The sequence below is a fragment of the Trematomus bernacchii genome, unplaced genomic scaffold, assembly GCF_902827165.1.
Source record: "Trematomus bernacchii unplaced genomic scaffold, fTreBer1.1, whole genome shotgun sequence".
Lineage (NCBI taxonomy): Eukaryota > Metazoa > Chordata > Actinopteri > Perciformes > Nototheniidae > Trematomus > Trematomus bernacchii.
Window position 1 is genome coordinate 15,816,449 of NW_022987689.1, and position 22,202 is coordinate 15,838,650.

General features: G+C 36.2%; 1 protein-coding gene across 21 annotated transcripts in view; it reads left to right on the forward strand.

The window, feature by feature from the left end:
• LOC117488922 (loricrin-like) overlaps positions 1-22,202 on the forward strand; it is a 50,858-nt gene that overhangs the window by 20,123 nt on the left and 8,533 nt on the right. For 18 of the 21 annotated variants that reach the window (XM_034138094.1, XM_034138082.1, XM_034138091.1 and 15 more), the window contains 6 exons: positions 4,409-4,600; positions 5,283-5,462; positions 5,558-5,746; positions 19,243-19,434; positions 20,077-20,256; positions 20,353-20,541. The exons of 2 other annotated variants lie outside the window; for them this stretch is intronic. In XM_034138094.1, the coding sequence (XP_033993985.1) occupies positions 4,409-4,600; positions 5,283-5,462; positions 5,558-5,746; positions 19,243-19,434; positions 20,077-20,256; positions 20,353-20,541 (1,122 nt within the window). The remainder of the gene's footprint in view (positions 1-4,408; positions 4,601-5,282; positions 5,463-5,557; positions 5,747-19,242; positions 19,435-20,076; positions 20,257-20,352; positions 20,542-22,202) is intronic. One more of the 21 variants, XM_034138100.1, reaches the window with a different exon arrangement.

Genomic DNA, 22,202 nt, shown 5'->3' on the forward strand with positions numbered 1-22,202 from the left:
GTGATCACGCTCTGTATAATGTGCGCTACACAGATGCTCCTGTTTTCTGCCGCTATCATAATGCAAGCAGTAACTATTTCTACAGTAAAAACCTTGTCTTCCACTCCTGAGAAACTTCAGGAAACGGGCTCCTACATTACAAAGCAAAATGCCTTTCCTTCCTTCTTTTATTAAATGGTGCTGTTACTGCTTCCTGATGTCCAGTGGTCTCCAGTCAGGGAAATACATGCAGCTTGTGCCAGTTCCTCTGCTTTCTTTGCCTTTTTACTGCCATACAATTCATGGTAAACATATGAGCTGTAATTATAGGAGGAAGTTGTCAATTGGTATGTGAATAGTCTGCGTAGATATTTTAAAAACGTTTAGGTTTCCAGATAAATCTCAAGCGTTAACACGTTAACTTTGACCGGCCTGTTTTTAAAGTTAAATGGAAATATTAAATAGCCTCTTTTTGATTTTAGACGCCAACTGTAGAGACTACCCAAGTGTTCCAAACGGAGATGTTGTGCAAGTGAGCGGAACATTTTTGAAATACCAATGTAATGGCTTTTACACACTAGAGGGTCCAGACATTGTGACGTGTCAAAGCAATGGCAAGTGGACAGAACCACCATCCTGCAAAGGTATAAACGAGTCATAACGACAAGTTTTTGTTCCTAAAAAGATATCACCCAAATATATTACCCGAGTAATTGTACATACGTTTTCCTTTCTGTGCAGCGGCTTTCTGTGTCATAGATCCTGCTCAAACGACTATTGCCAATGTTATAATATCTCAAGATATATACGTAAAGGAAGGAGTGGATACGTATATTCCGTGTATTTGGGATGATTGGAGCAGCCGTGTTCAATGCATTAATGGAAGAATTGCCTATACCTACTGTAAGTATATGGAGTCATTTTCACACAGAACAAGAATTCAAACTTAAGAATATGTATTGTAATGTCAATACTGTTACACTTCACTTATTTTGATATTTGTGTTAAATGAAATTCACCAGAAAGCAGGAAACAGAGTTGGTAAAAAGATATTTTTAAATTATCTACATTTTTTGGGTCTTAAGGTTGGCGAATAATGTGTATGTAGCTGTAGCTGTAGCCCGACCTTAATAACTAGTAAAAATACAGCTTTTACACATTTTCTTGGACTTTTTTAACACTAGGGTAGACATGCAAACTTTAGTGAATGAGAATTCAATTAGAGCAGTTTGTGTGAAAGAGATGACGTTCTGAAATATTCACTGCTGTTCTGTTGTTATTGGATTATTTCTAGGTTGTTCGAGAATTGATCATTATTATGTAAGTGCTATTCTCAGACGGCTCATTATTTTAACTACATTTGATCAGTTTTACATTATTGAATTAATACCTTTTGTCTGTGCTTTTCCAGCAAAGATGCCAAGTGGAGGGCTGGATTGAAAACAGAAGCACAGTTGGAAGCATTTGAAATATCTCCACCAGAGAAGATAAACACCCAAAAAAACTTCATATTTGTAAAGGATTTTCTTTTAAATCAGCTGTTTTTGTTCTTTCATTTTGATTGAACATATTTACACAATGTTGAAGCAAATTGTTCTTTAAGAGTAACTTTTTCTTTTTCTGCTTGGAACTCTTGATGCACTAATGTCTATCAACACTTTGATTACAAATAAAAGTGAAATGGTCTACAGTAGACTGAATAAACGGTAATTGTTCTTAAACAATCGACACAGATATTAGTTTTATATCTTCTACAAATTGCGTACAGTCTTTCCACTACAAATTGATTTCTATATTAGTAAGTATAAACTTGTATTAACACACAGCTTAGTTGAATACTACATTGTCATTGGTCAACCAGAGGTTGTTAATGTTTTGCTAAGAGACCGCTGCTAATGAGAATAGACCGTAGCTACAAGAGGATCAGGGGACTATGTGCAGTCATATCAATCCACAGAAAGAAGTCCGGTCAATTTAACGCCAGATGTGCACAACAATCTTTTTTCTCCATCAGATACATCATGCATCATTTTTATATTTGTGTAAAGCACAAAACTTTGGATTCATGATGGCTGAACTGCCTCTAGTAAAGAAAATAAAAAGAGCGCATGAGAAGGAAAGATTTTAAAAGACATCAGAGAAATCAACAGAAGAAGATAGACAGGAAGTAAACACTAAAGAGAACAGATGAAGAAGACGGACAGGAAGCAAACACTAAAGGGAACACAGTATGGGCTCTAGCATGGTTTTTTCTTCGAGTGAATTGCCAGAACGCCGAACCCTCCTCATCACTCCACCGCTCCCATGTTTTTTTTGTGCTGCCATAACTTAGTCTCTCTCCGTCGGTGCGCGGGGCTAATGCTAATGCTAATAATGCTAATGCCAGCAAACACAATGGCGGCTTCACAACATTTTTCCGAGTTTTACGGGGCGTGGTTTGCAATTCGCCCAGCCAATCAGAAATGGGAACCTTTTTCTCCCCAGGAAAGTACCACCTCTCTAGCAGGGACTGAAAAGGGGAGAAAAGGTTCCCGAAAAAAAAGATATTTTTGGTGTGAACTCAACATCCCAGGAACTATCGGAACTATTTCTGGGAAAAGTTCTCCGGTGTGAAATCGCCTATTAATTCACAATAAGACGAAAAACATAAATAATACATCCAATAAGAGCCAGGGGGAAAGAAAAAGCATAAAGTCACAAAAACATTTAAGAGGCATTAAGCTTACTTAATAACCATTTGGAAATGTCATTGTAAATCTTTATAGACATGTTACAAGATTGTATTTTTCTAAGGGACAGAAAAAAGGACATGAACTCATTTATGAAACAGGGAAAGGAGGGCTTGCCTCCTCTCCATTTACTACAATGTAAACGGTATTTACCCAAAATAATAATTATATTTACCAAATCAGAAATTGAAGAGTCCAAATTTTCAATATAATATCAAATGTGATATACTCTAGCAGCGTGACTGGTTAATGAAAAATAAGATGTTAACAGACTTGCTGTCGCCGCAGTTCCTGCCTTTGGTACGCAGTGGAGCGGAATATATATATTTTTTAGCTGTAGCAATACGGTCATTTTAAATCAACGTTGTGAGTCAAGCCCTTTGTATAGTTAGTATGTTGCAATGTAATACGTGGGATAATGTGATAGGGATCTTGATCACCCTGTCTGTGTTCTTTTATCATTAATGACCGCCTCACTGCACATTATGCCTTACTTAATATACTTTAGCAACACTGCAAAGTATGCTGATACTTGGACAGAAATACTCACTTACAGTATGGTGGTGTCACAACAAAACACATTTTCAAAACAGAAAACACAACTTTCCAAGAAATATTTACAGTGTTTCTGGCAAATTAGCACCTGAACTATGTGTTCTTGTGTTGATGGGCCTTCAGCTGCCTAACCAACACTTAAATAAAAGCGCACATCTTGAAGGTTTATTGACAGAATCATGACTTTACTTATTATTTAATCATAACCAGTCACACCAGGAGCAGATGGAGGTAATTTAGTCATACTGTACATTAGATGATACAATGTTCAGCTTTAGTGTTTATAAAATGGGATTATCCTGTAAAGACAATGCTCCGGCCGATGATGGAAAATGTATATTATTATGTTATATTCGGATAATGAAGTTATAGTTGATAAACTCTTGGACCATAATACAAAGCCAAATTGCTTTTATTGACTTAACAAGCGCTGCATGCAACACTCAGATACAGTCGGAAGTGGAATGCAATTTTAAAGTTGGTTTTGACAACACAATCGTAATTTGCAATACTAACTTTCAGATGTAGATAAAAATGAAATGTTGGGAGCATATGGCAGGCAGAAGAAGCTCAATACAGAATGTTTCTCAGCATAAAATGTGTCCTTGAACATGAAATCACCGGAGAACTAGTGCTCACTTCAAATCATTTTTCACAAAATAAGTAAGGGGTATGATTCCAATGATATTTAGCATAAATATTGGAGGACTAGGATTCATTTGGTATAAAAAAATGAATGTATGAACCAAAGCAGGATAATGACAAAAACAGCTGTACACACTGTTGATCTCAACGAAGCAAAGTCCTTTTGTAAAATGCGACTGATCTGACTGAAGTCTACGGAGGCTGTTTGTGTGTACAGCATGATGACCGTAACTCAGCTGAATGTTTACTATTTCTTAACTTCTTTGCTTTTTGGCTGATTGCTCTCAACAATTATTAACTGGTCCTGATCTTAACTGAAACCTATTTGGCTTTATTATTTCATTCCTGCCAAAATGTGCCTGAGATATCTTGGAGTTTTTCTCCTGGTTTGGAATCCACAAGTGCTGCATATTCTACTCTGTTACTTAGAAACTTCTGAATTTGCCTGAATATATCAGGGATATATATAAAGTATTTGACTGTTTATCGTTATATTTCAGCACAAAGTGCAGCTCAGCCATGTCCTGCTCCCAGTCTGAATGGCGGGTTTTTTTCCCCTGGACAATCAGCTTATAATCATGAAGCCACACTCAGTTATGCCTGTCATGACGGACTTAAACCAGCAGTGAAGGGCTGGTGGGGGACCAGCAGGTGTCAAAATGGCAATTGGTCTCCTAAACCCCAATGTATAGGTACGTTTTCTATAATCTTTCTGGTGGTTTGTTTAAATGAGCCACTCTACGTTGTGTTTCTCAGTGTACAGTGTTATACCTTTCTTTTTCTTTTATCCCTTTTGGAAAAACCTTTCAGTACTGCCCAAAGATTTATTTTCATTTCATTCTGATTGGGATTTAAAGGATAATGTCCTGCTTTTGTACCTGTATGACACTTACTTTTTAATGATACATTTGTTGTACATTAGTCAGCTTTTTGTAAAATGTTTCCATCCATCTTCACCAATGTCACCAACAAACAGAGATGAATTATACAAACATCAACACAATCCGGCGGCACACACATATTTTAGCATAAGATTTCAAGAGTTGTCAAAGATTCCTTTTTATTTCATTTCTGAATGATGCTGGTTCATTTTGTGCCGACCTTCTTTAATATAAAACAATAAAATAAATATATGAGTTCTGGTTACATTTTACAATAATGTTTGGTTTAATAAAACCGTAGAGATATTGTTCACTCAAATAATGGCATTTTAAAAATGAAAAGACTGTCAAGATGGTATAATGTTTTCTTCTTCATTGTTGATCTTGAAAAAGTCTTTGGGGGCCCTAACGTCCACTGAATAAAGGACAATGAATAGGAGCTGTCGTGTGCTGCACTTTATTTCAAATTGTATTAATTTATTTTCCAACTCAGATGAAAAAGCCTGTGTGCCACTGACTATCCCAAATGGAAACTACGATGTAAGCACAAATGGTTGGTATGGGGAGAGAGACAAAATCTGGGTAAGATGTGACGAAGGATATAAACACAAAGACTATGACACCACAGCGCAGTGTATAAACGGAGCATGGTCCTCTGTGCCAATCTGTGAAAGTAAGTCTGTCTTATTTTTTTTTTAAATGTCAGTTACCAGAATCAAATCAGTGTCTAAATCTTAAATCCACTTTACAAAATAACCTCATTTTCAGGGAGTACCGAATCATGTGGTGATCCCCCTAAAATCCCCCATGCAGTCATCATTGGTAAGGGATACCAGGAGGTGTTTTCTGCAAGCTCAAAACTGCAGTATAATTGTAAAGATGGATATAGTGCAGAGGGAGCAGAGACCAAAGAAATCTTTTGCATCTCAGGAAACTGGACTGAAGGCCCAACGTGCAGTAAGTTGGCAATTTACTGAGAAATGCGCCAATAAGAATACTTTTTATTAGTTCTGTGTCATTATGGATTGGTGAATTATAAGATGTTACAAATAACCCTTGTCCAAGATTAAATGGCTCCCATGGTCTAAATTAAGCAAATATGGCAGACTTTAAGGTGAAATCAACTACAGATTCAACAATAATTAGAAATAATAATAAAATAAACTTGATGCATGGCCATTTCAAATAGCGAAAAGCATTAGAAAATGGCTCTATTAGACTATGAAACTACTATATAAATAGATTAAAAATACACTTTATGTAGAAATGTTATTTAACTCAAAACACTTAAATTGTTAGAAGAAAAGAAAAATCGTATTAAGCAAGTCAGGGTCCGTGTAACACAGCATTACAATTGCCCTCAAATGTACCATATATGACAAAAGCTACCCTGTAACTAAGCTAACATTTGACATAGATATCAAATGTAAGACAACAGAATGGTTATTAAAACCAGACAGATTCAAATAAAAAATACATAAAAGGACGAGACTAATACTGAAGATAAAATATAATACTTTTAGGCCCATACTTCAAAAGTCTTGCGAAAAAACGTTGAATAGTATGAGTGGTAAGATTAAGAAATATTCAAATGACTAAAAAACTATTTTACAATTGTTGTTAGGATAATGTGCTTTACTAGGGCAAACTAGTACAGTACAGAAAAAATACTGCTCTTTTATTTCCATATGGGTTGGATCAACCTGGTCTCACCAGAATGCGTGACTCCACCACGACTCCTTAACACCGCAGTGCGTGGTGGAGTCACGAACTTTGCTACATTTACGTGTCGGCACCACGCAAACAACCCCAATGTAAAGTGAATGAAGCTCCTTTGTCGTGGTGCACACACGCATTTCTACAACGTCCAGCATTGAGCTTTTATTCTATAAAACGTTTTTAAAATCTACTTTATAGCTTGTAGTAACTCACGGGAGGCTTCTTTTATTTATTTGTATTCATAATAATTTTTATTTTTCGTCAGAATGTATTATGGTGCATTATTCACCAATTTTTGTTCTCAAAAAACAGTGCATGGTGTGTAATACAACTGTGATTTTTATTAAATTAGTTTTAAGGAAGGCCAGAGCTTCAGCTGTGTCAAATAGATTGTTCCCTTTAGTTAACGTTATTTAAAAGATAATTATATTCCTATTTGATCATGTCCCCTTTATTGTATTACGGACCCAAAGAGCTGAGCGTCCATTCCCATTGGATAACGGAGGATTTTACACCCGGAAGTAAGTATTCTCCTTACTGTCGATTGATTTTATTTACAGTGATATCTGCACTACTCAAAAACACCAGATTATCCTTGTTAATTACACAACATTGATTGGTTTAAATTGTGTACAATGCTTTTGTATTTTCCCCTTTCGATTCGGAGAAACAAATATTTTTTTGGAGTGTGTGGATGGCAGAAGACACTACACTACCCAGAATCCTCAGCTATGGGACTACACCATGTGCTTAGAACGTGTCCTAGAGTATAATTAATATGTATATTATCAGTTAAAATAAGTGCTTCAACATAGTTATCATTGCAGGAAAGTTGATTGTCAAGTTCCAAAACAAACCATGCAATATATTAGACGTTAAGTACTTTGTCAGGCTTAATATCTGTAGATACCCCCAAAGCTTTTTTCTTATTTAAAAGAAGACCTTAACCTAAAGTATTCTTTAATGTTTAAATAAAGCATTATTACTTTGTCTGTTTTGCACATCCTCCTATCAGGCACTAAACTGTTTTATTGTAGAGATCACTTACAGTATCTTCTTGATATTTTCTATTCTATATTATTTATATCATTGACCTTCCACTTTCCCACTATATTAAGAGTATGTACTCTTAATATTTAAATGTTTTCATCAAATATAACACATTCAAAAGTGCTTTACCAAAATGAAAGACATTAAGAAAAAGGCATTTTAAAACAGTCATTAAAAAGCAACACAATCTACCTGCATTGCAATTACTCTAAACGTGTAATAACGTGCTTTAACCAGTAGGAGGTGCAGGTCAATGTTGTGTAATTAACAAGGATAATCTGGTGTTTTTGAGTCGATGAGTCGTGCAGATATCACTGTAAAATCAATCGACAGTAAGGAGAATACTTACTTCCGGGTGTAAAATGAATGGGAATGGACACTCACATTGCTCTCTGGGTCCGTAATACAATAAAGGGGACATGATCAAATAGGAATATAATTATCTTTTAAATAACGTTAACTAAAGGGAACAATCTATTTGACACAGCTGAAGCTTTGGCCTTCCTTAAAAACTAACTCATTTAATAAAAATCACAGTTGTATTACACACAATGCACTGTTTTTTGAGAACAAAAATTCGTAACTAATGCACCATAATACATTCTGACGAAAAATAAAAATGATTATGAATACAAATAAAATAAAAGAAGCCTCCCGTGAGTTACTACAAGCTATAAAGTAGATTTTAAAAACGTTTTATAGAATAAAAGCTCACTGCAGTATTGTGGCGATCCAGCACTCACACAACAGGAAAGAATGAAACAGAGAGGAATCAATGAAACACAAACACAGAAATAGTTGAGATTAATCATTATTATTTAGTTGTGCACCACCAAACAACAATGGGGAAACATTACCTTGCTTCAACAGCAACCAATCGCAGAAATGGTCCCACGAACACAAGAAAACACAGGCCAAATATACGTTTCCTAAATGACACACGAACATGTTCCCTAATCATGTTTAACGCACACACATTGTCAGGTCTCCTAAACTTGGACGCACCAACATCAGAGCAACATGTAAGTTCCAGATGTCACACACCAACATCCTTATCGTTTCTTAGCTAATGCATGCTGGATATGAACCACTAACTAACAAGACTTTAACTGTATTATATCTGAGGAAGACCTCTCTTGGAGTTCCTCTGACCTTTGCCAATTTACTTAACATGGGTACATCTGCTGTTAATTGCAAAGACCATTGATAATTAGCAAAGAGACTCATGGGCCTCTTCCAATATCTGGAAACTGTAATTAAATTATAGTTATATTGAGAAGGTCCAAGACTTGACATAACATTCCCTCCTTTTATTAATTTAAGTTTCCAGATCATACAAAAAAAACTCTTACAGATAACCTACTGAGTTCCGCCCTTGAAAGTCCAAAATTACTTTCTGAAAAATATTTATCAATGAATAATCATTTTACTCAAGGCAGAAGTCACAGGGTTACCTGTACTACTCACAAATAGCCAAAAAACCACCTCTTTGATTATAACACAAAAAGTGGAAGAAAAGACAATTTGCGCTAATTTACTCTTACTTAAATGGAAAATCATTTAAAAACCTCAGTATGCTTAAGAGGAAAAAATCAATTTGTCCCATTCAAGTTTAACAAACTTACATACATAACCTAATAACAAAGTAACATTCAATTTAATACTTGATTATACATAATAAAAAATGGTCCAAAACACTTTAGCAAGATGTAACTGGCGTACACTCTTTCTTCTTCTGTTATATTGTCCAGTGAACACTTCTTCAGGGTGTGCACGTTCCGATCTTCATGCGTAGCCTTTAGATGGAATATCTATCTTAGCCTTCATGCTGTGATGTCCCATCTCATAGCAAAATCCCTTGATGACATCTGAAGCAACATCATTACCATTTGAATTGGACGGAACTGTAGTCAGAAAACTGAGACTTCTTTAAAAGAACAGTTTACGGTAGATCTTCTTCTCTGGAGTTTGAGATTACTAATATACTTGGCTGTAAATCATCTCAGACATCTTGGGTTTTGTTCTTCGTGTTGACCCAAACCTATAAGACAATAGCAGTGGAAGAATAGCTGGAACTGAAGGGAGTCATCCAGCTGCCTTCATTGACACTCCAGTTTGCCTCCAGAGCAGCTCCTTAAACATCTGCCTCAGAATGATCCATCTTCCCTCCTTCAGATTGCAAGGGAAAGACAGCTTTGACCTGGGTAGAAAATAGCACTTGCATTCTGGGTTAACAGCCTACAGTCAACCACTAGGCCTTAGAGTCTTACCTATCATTTGTAAACTTCTTGAAACCATGAAATGTTGTTTGTGTTGTGTTTTTACTTACCCACAATTTCCTAAGCACACAACAAACATCTTCTGCAAAATTGTTCAGCCACGGTGCTGAAACCAATCAGATCTCAACTTCGAACAATATATTTAATCATACCTGTCTTTAGCAGAACCCAATCAGGAGCTTAACCATGTAGGAAAAAAGTTGTTTAGGCAAAAAGTTGTTTCATTTGCCCTCTGGATCATGTGAGGGTTAACAAATTCACTTGAACAAGAACAATAAACCCATTATACCCCTCCTGGAAACATTGTCCTCAAAACCATAGAGACCATGTTTCCCCAAGTAAGATACCTCAGAGTACCCATCTGCTCATACAATGTTATTTCAAAGTCCTATGACTCATCATCAGGAAAACTTTCTCCTGTCAAAAAGAATCAACAATGTTAAATATCAAGTTACATAGTCATCAAGTCATGCAGGGATCATGCATAGTCAGACAAAGTTCATGCGTCATGTCTCACAATGGTTCAACTAATATCGCATAGTCAGAAATCCACTGTCCAGGTGGGTCAGTGTTACTGTAACAGTCAGGAATTGACTAATCAATTCACATTCATTCAGTCTTTGCAAAGTCTAAGTCAGTCTCGAGATCTCATGTCCTATAGTAGTGCACTTTGATATTCTACCAGCTGGAGTTTTTAATCAGTGACATCATTGTGTTGATGTCAAACAATGCAACAAAGTTTTTCCCGTGTTCGCAGCACAATTTGTTTCAGATGTTAAACAAACAAATTATCAATACACTTTATTAATGTACTGCCCCTGGGAAACACAAAGCCTGACAAATGTTCTTGCAAGGCATTCCTAAGTGAACCTGCAGTCATCAGCCTTTTTAATTAATATTTCAAATTAATTAATAACAATAATAATAATAGTCCTTTTTATTAATTTGTTTACCCTTAGAAGTGAACATATCTCATAATGTTACATCAGGATGTTAAACAAAGTTTTAACCAAATCAACCAATAATACCATATTACAGTACCAGGTAGATCAGTATTACTGTATCACATTTAACTGGTGATTGAACAAACAAAGCCTCTTTGTTTACGACATGCAAACCACTAACACATTTTTCCAAGTTCAGCATCAGCTTTCTTTACTCTAAAATTACGTTTTAAATAGGAATATTAGAAATGGAACAAATATTCAATCTTCAGAAATGTTCTCAATAAATCTCTATCTAGTGAATAGCCAACATATTTAAAAAAAAATGTCAGATATTTAAAAAATTACCTAAATACTCCTTTACTATCAAAGTCTAAAGCTAGACCTAAGGTGAACAGTTTTTTGTAATAGACAATTTAAACTAAAAAACAAAACTGGACTCGTGTTTTTTTTTAATTATTTTTCAAAATACATTAGTAAATACTTTGTGAAGTATTCACAATATAACTAACCCTTTCTAGGATATCAAATCAGTTCATCTTTAACCAGACACTATTTCCCTATTTATTTTTAGTTCATTATAACAATGGTATAACAACCACACGTTTTACCCATAGCTAGTTTATATTTCAAGATTATTCTGTGTGATATAAAAATCAGATGTCTAGTATGCTAAAATAAAGGATATTAATAGTATTAATCTTTTCAGTATTCTAGACCATCGTTAAACAAGCAGCCTCTCTTCTTAAACACTAAGCATAATGTTCTACACCACCCTCTGGAAAACTCTTGCACAGTTATGCCGTAAAATCATTGCATAATTTCTTCAGAGTCTGAACAGTCTGAGACAAGCCTGTCTCAAGATCTTGTCAAAATGAGAACAGTCAGTGATTCGTTGTCCTCTGCAGCTGTAGTCAGTGGCAGGGCCCCCAAAAAGCTAGAGACGGCCCTGGTCAGTGGGCTCAAGGAAACTCTTGGATCAATGTGTTACAATCAGCAGACACACGTTGTCCTCTGGACAGTAGAAATCCCCCAAAACTGCAGTTCCTCTTCACACCATTGTTGCCTTGACAACAAGGGTTCATGTCCATCACAAGCAAAATGTCAAAACCTCCTCAGAGATGCGTTCTTTGCACACTTCTTCTGTTTCTGTAGTGAGCAACATTTCACCAACACACTGATTCAGAGTACAACCCAAAGGTGGCGCATAACTATCCAGTGTTGCTGTAATCACAGCCAATCAGCTACTAGAGAAAAACTCAATTTAAATCTCTCCCCCAATGGGTTATAAAATAAAATGGCTGGGTGTCCATATGGTCAGGAATGCTGAAAGATGTGAATGTTAAAACAAACTGATGGTGGTAGTTTACCCAGATTCTTTACTTCATCAAAAGTAGTAAACCTACATTGTAAAATCTCTTTTCTAGTTGACATCCTGCTTTTAAATTCTAGTCAGGAAAAGAACATAAACATCATCTTTAAAATCTTCTTAAATTCGAAACCAAAAAGGTATTCCTTCTCCACTATGATCCATTTCTACATCAAAGTTCATACAAACTGATGATTTATCTTTAAAAACATGAGGAATGACAGTTTTCATAAAACTCCTTTCTCCTTTACTTCAGTTCTAAGTCAAATGAGCAAAACAAGGAAACCCTCCTTTAACCACTATAGATTCATCTTTTATCTACTTGCTTATTCTATTCATTTTCTAATTATTTATCTAAGTTGTGTTACAAGCATGGTTAGGTTGTAATAATACAAAACATCAAGTAACTGTATTCAATCCGCGCTATATTTGAAAAACCCAAGTAATCTGATTACAGTTAATGAATATATTTTTGGAACACTTAAAGGAATTATTGGTGGTTTCCTCACAAAATGTAATCTTCATTACTAAAGCTAAAACCTAAAGAAATCATCACGGAACAGTTTTCTTTCCTTATCACTTAATTGTTTAAATAAAAACAAAAAAGCATTGTGAAAACTCCCACTCTGAGAACATCTCAACACTTTATTCCATCTAAGCACGAATGTTTATGACAGACACGCCATATATTCCAAGAATAAATATCTCTGGGCCTAAAGAACAATCCATTAATCCAAAACGGTCTTTAGTGATATAAATTGTGAACTTTCTTAACATTAATTGTAAATTCAACGTATGTTCTTTTTAGAACAAAGATAGGATAGTTGCAGCTGAAACTGGTTACTAGCAATTTTCTGTTAACCTAGATAAGCATGTTTTTCTTATATCTAGTAAATATATATATTTATATTTTATGTTACTCATAAAACAGTAAACCATAGGAACATTTTCCAGAATAGTAGTTAACTTTATATAACATTTACTCTCTCTAGACTCTTCAAAACATCTTAATTCTCCTGTCTCTCTCTTTCCTCACTGTGCCCTGCAGCTGCTCCTGTCCACAAGCTTCTCTCATCAATCACACTTGACCTCTTTTGTTATCCAACAGTGTGAGATGGCTTGAGCAAGCATCGTACAGCACCTCTGTCATACTTAAACATTAACAGCTTCCTTCTGACTGACAAACTTATAAAAACTTCCTGTTTACTACTTACTACTCTTTCTTCATAAACTTTAAAAATACAATTGTGGTGAATCGTTTGCGTTTTCAGTTTCCTATCTACTTTAAACAACCATCAAATGAGAGTCACTATTGTATGATAAATACAACTCCTGAATAATATTACAATATATATTTCTTACAGTGTGTTTGTTATTTCATGTTTAACAATTCTCCTCTTTCTATGTCTTGTACTAGGTGGACAAATCTACTATTATATTTAATTTGAATAAAACCTTTACCTTAATGTACTTCATATACTCAGTAAATCTCTTTTTACTTTGCCTTAACGTTACTGTATGTAATTAAGTTCCTTTGACATATAATTAAGTACAATTCTTAGTCAAATGACAAATACCATGACATTCACAATGCAATGCAATGGTAACAATCAGTTCTCAAAGACTATGTTTAAATAGCAACAAATCATTGTTTCTTATTTATTTCAATATATCTACTACTTCAAATCACACGTTGATCTATTAATTTTCAATGTATTCACTCCAACTTCAGATCACTCGTTGATCTTTCACTCCTTGTTTTAAACAGAGAAACACAATGCAGCCTTCTTTCAGGCATTAGAGAAAAAACAAGCAGACACACTCCGAGCTGCTGCTCGACAATTAGAGCAGAATCAGGAGAAGGGGGGGGAGATACTTCAAACTGCAGCTTCTTTGACCAATAAGAAATTAAAACAACAAACTATGGTATACCAAAACATTTAGCGCTTTATACTGAGTCTCTAACTCATTACGGCCTGACAAAACATGGTTTCCTCCACTTTTGTATTCAGTGAATTCACAGAGTCGCGAGCAGAGCTTTTTATATTTTTAACCCCCTCGACTCAGATCGGGCTTATTAATCTCTTAATTACCGAACGGACCGGAACAGGCATGACCCTCCACCCTGTTTTTGTGCACTTGGCTCGCAAAGCAAATTTGTATTCCTCAGCCAATAAATCTCTGGACCTTAAGACAAATCATCAGGATCTTCTCAGGCAGAATTCAAGACTACGAGCAAATACAGTGATTCCTCCAGCATAACATGTCCTTACGGCTAGCAAAGATCATATTCCCTCAGTCAAACCTTTAGCTTCTCAGGCAGACTACGAGCAGAATACAGTGATCTCTCCAGTATCAACATAAAACAAACAAACAAACAAAACAAACAATCAACAGCCAGAACAAACAACAAACAAACGACAATCAACAGATCTCAACCATAACTATGCCTTAAATCCCAAATCCACTCTCCTCTGCTTTTTCTTTTTAACCAATACAACTTCAAAAGTCATTTAATTCCAAATACGTTTTGCTTACTGTGAGTCGGTATTTCTTCTGTGGAAGTCTCAAGTCTGGTTTCTCAATTCCTCGAGATTTTACCACAGCCGTCTCAGGGCTGCCTGGCCAAGGGAGTTGAGACCCCCAGAGAAGGAACACAGCAACCTCCAGCATCGGCAATCTCGGTGGGACCTCCAAAATGTTGTGGCGATCCAGCACTCACACAACAGGAAAGAATGAAACAGAGAGGAATCAATGAAACACAAACACAGAAATAGTTGAGATTAATCATTATTATTTAGTTGTGCACCACCAAACAACAATGGGGAAACATTACCTTGCTTCAACAGCAACCAATCGCAGAAATGGTCCCACGAACACAAGAAAACACAGGCCAAATATACGTTTCCTAAATGACACACGAACATGTTCCCTAATCATGTTTAACGCACACACATTGTCAGGTCTCCTAAACTTGGACGCACCAACATCAGAGCAACATGTAAGTTCCAGATGTCACACACCAACATCCTTATCGTTTCTTAGCTAATGCATGCTGGATATGAACCACTAACTAACAAGACTTTAACTGTATTATATCTGAGGAAGACCTCTCTTGGAGTTCCTCTGACCTTTGCCAATTTACTTAACATGGGTACATCTGCTGTTAATTGCAAAGACCATTGATAATTAGCAAAGAGACTCATGGGCCTCTTCCAATATCTAGAAACTGTAATTAAATTATAGTTATATTGAGAAGGTCCAAGACTTGACATAACAGCAGGACGTTGTAGAAATGCGTGTGTGCACCACGACAAAGGAGCCTCATTCACTTTACATTGGAGTTGTTTGCGTGGTGCAGACATGTACATGTAGCAAAGTTCGTGACACCACCACGCACTGCGGTGTTAAGGAGTCGTGGTGGAGTCACGCATTCTGGTGAGACCAGGTTGGATCAAATCTGTCTTTATTCACACAGTCTTTAGCTAGGAGTGAGGAGGAAACGGCTTCTGTTTTTTTGTTAGGAACATGCAGCTGTAGCCTCCATCTTTAAGCGTTATATCATTATCCATTAGGTCAATATTTAAGACCTTTTTAAAGGCTATTTAGAGTTTTCAAACCACCTTGGCTTTTAGCATTAGGTCATGCTAGCTAGCTAAACTTTATAAAGTCTGCTAGCGTCAAAATTCACACTTAAACTAGGAATGAGGAATCTACTTATCTTTTTCTCAGAGAAATTGACCACATAATGTTCCATGAATTACGTTGGTGAAGAATACACTTTAATGATAAGTATGTGTAGTGTCCATTCAACTGAAGTTATTTACCTTTTATCAGAAATACAGTCCCCAAAAATCAGTGGAAAACCTTTTTACTACTACCATTGGATGAAGATGAAGTCCATTTGCCTCTCCTTCTGGACAAAAAATTCTATAACTTTTTTGTAAAAGTCCTCCTTATCTTCTCGTAGTTTAAAAAGTCTATCATAAATCTATATAAAAAAAATTATAAAAGTAGGGTAGACATGTGGATGTTATCCGGCTGAACAAAACGTGCATTTATCTAACAGGTACGTTTCCCACAGATCTTATTTCGAGCTATTTTCTAAAATTCTATGGAGAAACCTCATTGCTTTTTTGTCGAGGGAAGCCATAAGCAGCTTACTTCCTGGTTTTAGGACGCATCACTGCAGCTCTCTCGTCTCCTCTTCACACACCACACTTTTCGCGGCACACGTACTTACAGCCAATCAGCTCTGAATGATGTGAGATGACGTATGGTGGGGATGGCAGCTCAGTGCCCCTATGGTCATTATTTTTTTGCCACACACATTAAATAGGAAAATACTCTGAGCATGCGCAGTGTAGTTTTTACAGTCACCGTTCACTTCACAGCGAGAGGAAGGGGCATGATCAGGTTTTGTCCCACATGGCTCTAAGCAGCTCAATAGGCACACACTGTGACTGTAGACACACTAATTAGAAGAACACAGACTAAAACAGCAATGTACAGACGAATCAGATGATTAAACATGATCTTAAAATATATTTTATATATATATATATATTTTTTTTGCATTTTTTGTAATCATTATCTGTAATACTTTCTGCTGACACTAGGTGGGGCTGTGCCCCACCTGCCCCTAATGACCAGTCGCCACTGTACACCATGCATCATTTTTATATTTGTGTACAGCACAAAACTTTGGATTCATGATGGCTGAACTGCCTCTAGTAAAGAAAATAAAAAGAGCGCATGAGAAGGAAAGATTTTAAAAGACATCAGAGAAATCAACAGAAGAAGATAGACAGGAAGTAAACACTAAAGAGAACAGATGAAGAAGACGGACAGGAAGCAAAAACTAAAGGGAACACAGTATGGGCTCTAGCAGTGTTTTTTTTCCGAGTGAATCGCCAGAACGCCGAACCCTCCTCATCACTCCACCACTCCCATGTTTTTTTTTGTGTTGCCATAAGTTAGTCTCTCTCCGTCGGTGCGCGGGGCTAATTCTAATGCTAGTAATGCTAATGCCAGCAAATACAATGGTGGCTTCACACATTTTTCCGAGTTTTACGGGGCGTGGTTTGCAATTCGCCCAGCCAATCAGAAATGGGAACCTTTTTCTCCCCAGGAAAGTACCACCTCTCTAGCAGGGACTGAAAAGGGGAGAAAAGGTTCCCGAAAAAAAAGATATTTTTGGTGTGAACTCAACATCCCAGGAACTATCGGAACTATTTCTGGGAAAAGTACGGGAAAAGTACTCCGGTGTGAAAGCGCCTATTAATTCACAATAAGACGAAAAACATAAATAATACATCCAATAAGAGCCAGGGGGGGGGGGGAAAGCATAAAGTCACAAAAACATTTAAGAGGCATTAAGCTTACTTAATAACCATTTGGAAATGTCATTGTAAATCTTTATAGACATGTTACAAGATTGTATTTTTCTAAGGGACAGAAAAAAGGACTTGACCTCAATTATGAAACAGGGAAAGGAGGGCTTGCCTCCTCTCCATTTACTACAATGTAAACGGTATTTACCCAAAATAATAATTATATTTACCAAATAAGAAATTGAAGAGTCCAAATTATCAATATAATATAAAATGTGATATACTCTAGCAGCGTTTAAGACTGGTTAATGAAAAAGAAGATGTTAACAGACTTGCTGTCGCCGCAGTTCCTGCCTTTGGTACGCAGTGGAGCGGAATATATATTTTTTTTAGCTGTAGCAATACGGTCATTTTTAAATCAACATTGTGAGTCAAGCCCTTTATATAGTTAGTATGTTGCAATGTAATACGTGGAATAATGTGATAGGGATCTTGATCACCCTGTCTGTGTTCTTTTATCATTAATGACCGCCTCACTGCACATTATGCCTTACTTAATATACTTTAGCAACACTTCAAAGTATGCTGATACTTGGACAGAAATACTCACTTACAGTATGGTGGTGTCACAACAAAACACATTTTCAAAACAGAAAACACAACTTTCCAAGAAATATTTACAGTGTTTCTGGCAAATTAGCACCTGAACTATGTGTTCTTGTGTTGATGGGCCTTCAGCTGCCTAACCAACACTTAAATAAAAGCGCACATCTTGAAGGTTTATTGACAGAATCATAACTTTACTTATTATTTAATCATAACCAGTCACACCAGGAGCAGATGGAGGTAATTTAGTCATACTGTACATTAGATGATACAATGTTCAGCTTTAGTGTTTATAAAATGGGATTATCCTGTAAAGACAATGCTCCGGCCGATGATGGAAAATGTATATTATTATGTTATATTCGGATAATGAAGTTATAGTTGATAAACTCTTGGACCATAATACAAAGCCAAATTGCTTTTATTGACTTACAAGCGCTGCATGCAACACTCAGATACAGTCGGTAGTGGAATGCAATTTTAAAGTTGGTTTTGACAACACAATCGTAATTTGCAATACTAACTTTCAGATGTAGATAAAAATGAAATGTTGGGAGCATATGGCAGGCAGAAGAAGCTCAATAAAGAATGTTTCTCAGCATAAAATGTGTCCTTGAACATGAAATCACCGGAGAACTAGTGCTCACTTCAAATCATTTTTCAGAAAATAAGTAAGGGGTATGATTCCAATGATATTTAGCATAAATATTGGAGGACTAGGATTCATTTGGTATAAAAAAATGAATGTATGAACCAAAGCAGGATAATGACAAAAACAGCTGTACACACTGTTTATCTCAACAAAGCAAAGTCCTTTTGTAAAATGCGACTGATCTGACTGAAGTCCACGGAGGCTGTTTGTGTGTACAGCATGATGACCGTAACTCAGCTGAATGTTTACTATTTCTTAACTTCTTTGCTTTTTGGCTGATTGCTCTCAACAATTATTAACTGGTCCTGATCTTAACTGAAACCTATTTGGCATTATTATTTCATTCCTGCCAAAATGCGCCTGAGATATCTTGGAGTTTTTCTCCTGGTTTGGAATCCACAAGTGCTGCATATTCTACTCTGTTACTTAGAAACTTCTGAATTTGCCTGAATATATCAGGGATATATATAAAGTATTTGACTGTTTATCGTTATATTTCAGCACAAAGTGCAGCTCAGCCTTGTCCTGCTCCCAGTCTGAATGGCGGTTTATTTTCCCCTGGACAATCAGCTTATAATCATGAAGCCACACTCAGTTATGCCTGTCATGACGGACTTAAACCAGCAGTGAAGGGCTGGTGGGGGACCAGCAGGTGTCAAAATGGCAATTGGTCTCCTAAACCCCAATGTATAGGTACGTTTTCTATAATCTTTCTGGTGGTTTGTTTAAATGAGCCACTCTACGTTGTGTTTCTCAGTGTACAGTGTTATACCTTTCTTTTTCTTTTATCCCTTTTGGAAAAACCTTTCAGTACTGCCCAAAGATTTATTTTCATTTCATTCTGATTGGGATTTAAAGGATAATGTCCTGCTTTTGTACCTGTATGACACTTACTTGTTTTTAATGATACATTTGTTGTACATTAGTCAGCTTTTTGTAAAATGTTTCCATCCATCTTCACCAATGTCACCAACAAACAGATATGAATTATACAAACACCAACACAACCCGGCGGCACACACATATTTTAGCATAAGATTTCAAGAGTTGTCAAAGATTCCTTTTTATTTCATTTCTGAATGATGCTGGTTCATTTTGTGCCGGCTACATTGTACAATAATGTTTGGTTTAATAAAACCGTAGAGATATTGTTCACTCAAATAATGGCATTTTAAAAATGAAAAGACTGTCAAGATGGTATAATGTTTTCTTCTTCATTGTTGATCTTGAAAAAGTCTTTGGGGGCCCTAACGTCCAATGAATAAAGGACAATGCATAGGAGCTGTAGTGTGCTGCACTTTATTTCAAATTGTATTAATTCATTTTCCAACTCAGATGAAAAAGCCTGTGTGCCACTGACTATCCCAAATGGAAATTATGATGCAAGCACAAATGGTTGGTATGGGGAGAGAGACAAAATCTGGGTAAGATGTGACGAAGGATATAAACACAAAGACTATGACACCACAGCGCAGTGTATAAACGGAGCATGGTCCTCTGTGCCAATCTGTGAAAGTAAGTCTGTCTTATTTTTTTTTTTAAATGTCAGTTACCAGAATCAAATCAGTGTCTAAATCTTAAATCCACTTTACAAAATAACCTCATTTTCAGGGAGTACCGAATCATGTGGTGATCCCCCTAAAATCCCCCATGCAGTCATCATTGGTAAGGGATACCAGGAGGTGTTTGCTGCAAGCTCAAAACTGCAGTATAATTGTAAAGATGGATATAGTGCAGAGGGAGCAGAGACCAAAGAAATCTTTTGCATCTCAGGAAACTGGACTGAAGGCCCAATGTGCAGTAAGTTGGCAATTTACTGAGAAATGCGCCAATAAGAATACTTTTTATTAGTTCTGTGTCATTATGAATTGGTGAATTATAAGATGTTACAAATGACCCTTGTCCAAGATTAAATGGCTCCCATGGTCTAAATTATGCAAATATGGCAGACTTTAAGGTGAAGTCAACTACTGATTCAACAATAATTAGAAATAATAATAAAATAAACTTGATGCATGGCCATTTCAAATAGCGAAAAGCATTAGAAAATGGCTCTATTAGACTATGAAACTACTATATAAATAGATTAAAAATACACTTTATGTAGAAATGTTATTTAACTCAAAACACTTAAATTGTTAGAAGAAAAGAAAAATCGTATTAAGCAAGTCAGGGTCCGTGTAACACAGCATTACAATTGCCCTCAAATGTACCATATAGACAAAAGCTACCCTGTAACTAAGCTAACATTTGACATAGATATCAAATGTAAGACAACAGAATGGTTATTAAAACCAGACAGATTCAAATAAAAAATGCATAAAAGGACGAGACTAATACTGAAGATAAAATATAATACTTTTAGGCCCATACTTCAAAAGTCTTGCGAAAAAACGTTGAATAGTATGAGTGGTAAGATTAAGAAATATTCAAATGACTAAAAAACTATTTTACAATTGTTGTTAGGATAATGTGCTTTACTAGGGCAAACTAGTACAGTACAGAAAAAATACTGCTCTTTTATTTCCATATGGGTTGGATCAACCTGGTCTCACCAGAATGCGTGACTCCACCACGACTCCTTAACACCGCAGTGCGTGGTGGAGTCACGAACTTTGCTACATTTACGTGTCTGCACCACGCAAACAACCCCAATGTAAAGTGAATGAAGCTCCATTGTCGTGGTGCACACACGCATTTCTACAACGTCCAGCATTCAGCTTTTATTCTATAAAACGTTTTTAAAATCTACTTTACAGTATAGCTTGTAGTAACTCACGGGAGGCTTCTTTTATTTTATTTGTATTCATAATAATTTTTATTTTTCGTCAGAATGTATTATGGTGCATTATTCACCAATTTTTGTTCTCAAAAAACAGTGCATGGTGTGTAATACAACTGTGATTTTTATTAAATGAGTTAGTTTTTAAGGAAGGCCAGAGCTTCAGCTGTGTCAAATAGATTGTTCCCTTTAGTTAACGTTATTTAAAAGATAATTATATTCCTATTTGATCAAGTCCCCTTTATTGTATTACGGACCCAAAGAGCTGAGCGTCCATTCCCATTGGATAACGGAGGATTTTACACCCGGAAGTAAGTATTCTCCTTACTGTCGATTGATTTTATTTACAGTGATATCTGCACTACTCAAAAACACCAGATTATCCTTGTTAATTACACAACATTGATTGGTTTAAATTGTGTACAATGCTTTTGTATTTTCCCCTTTCGATTCGGAGAAACAAATATTTTTTCGGAGTGTGTGGATAGCAGAAGACACTACACTACCCAGAATCCTCAGCTATGGGACTACACCATAGTTGCTTAGAACGTGTCCTACCACCCCCCCCCCCCCCCCCCTAGGTCACAGGCTCCTCCAACAGTGCAATACAATAAATAAAACAGATACACAGAACAAATAGTGCAAGTGAATACAAAAAGAAAAATAGTGAAATAGTAAA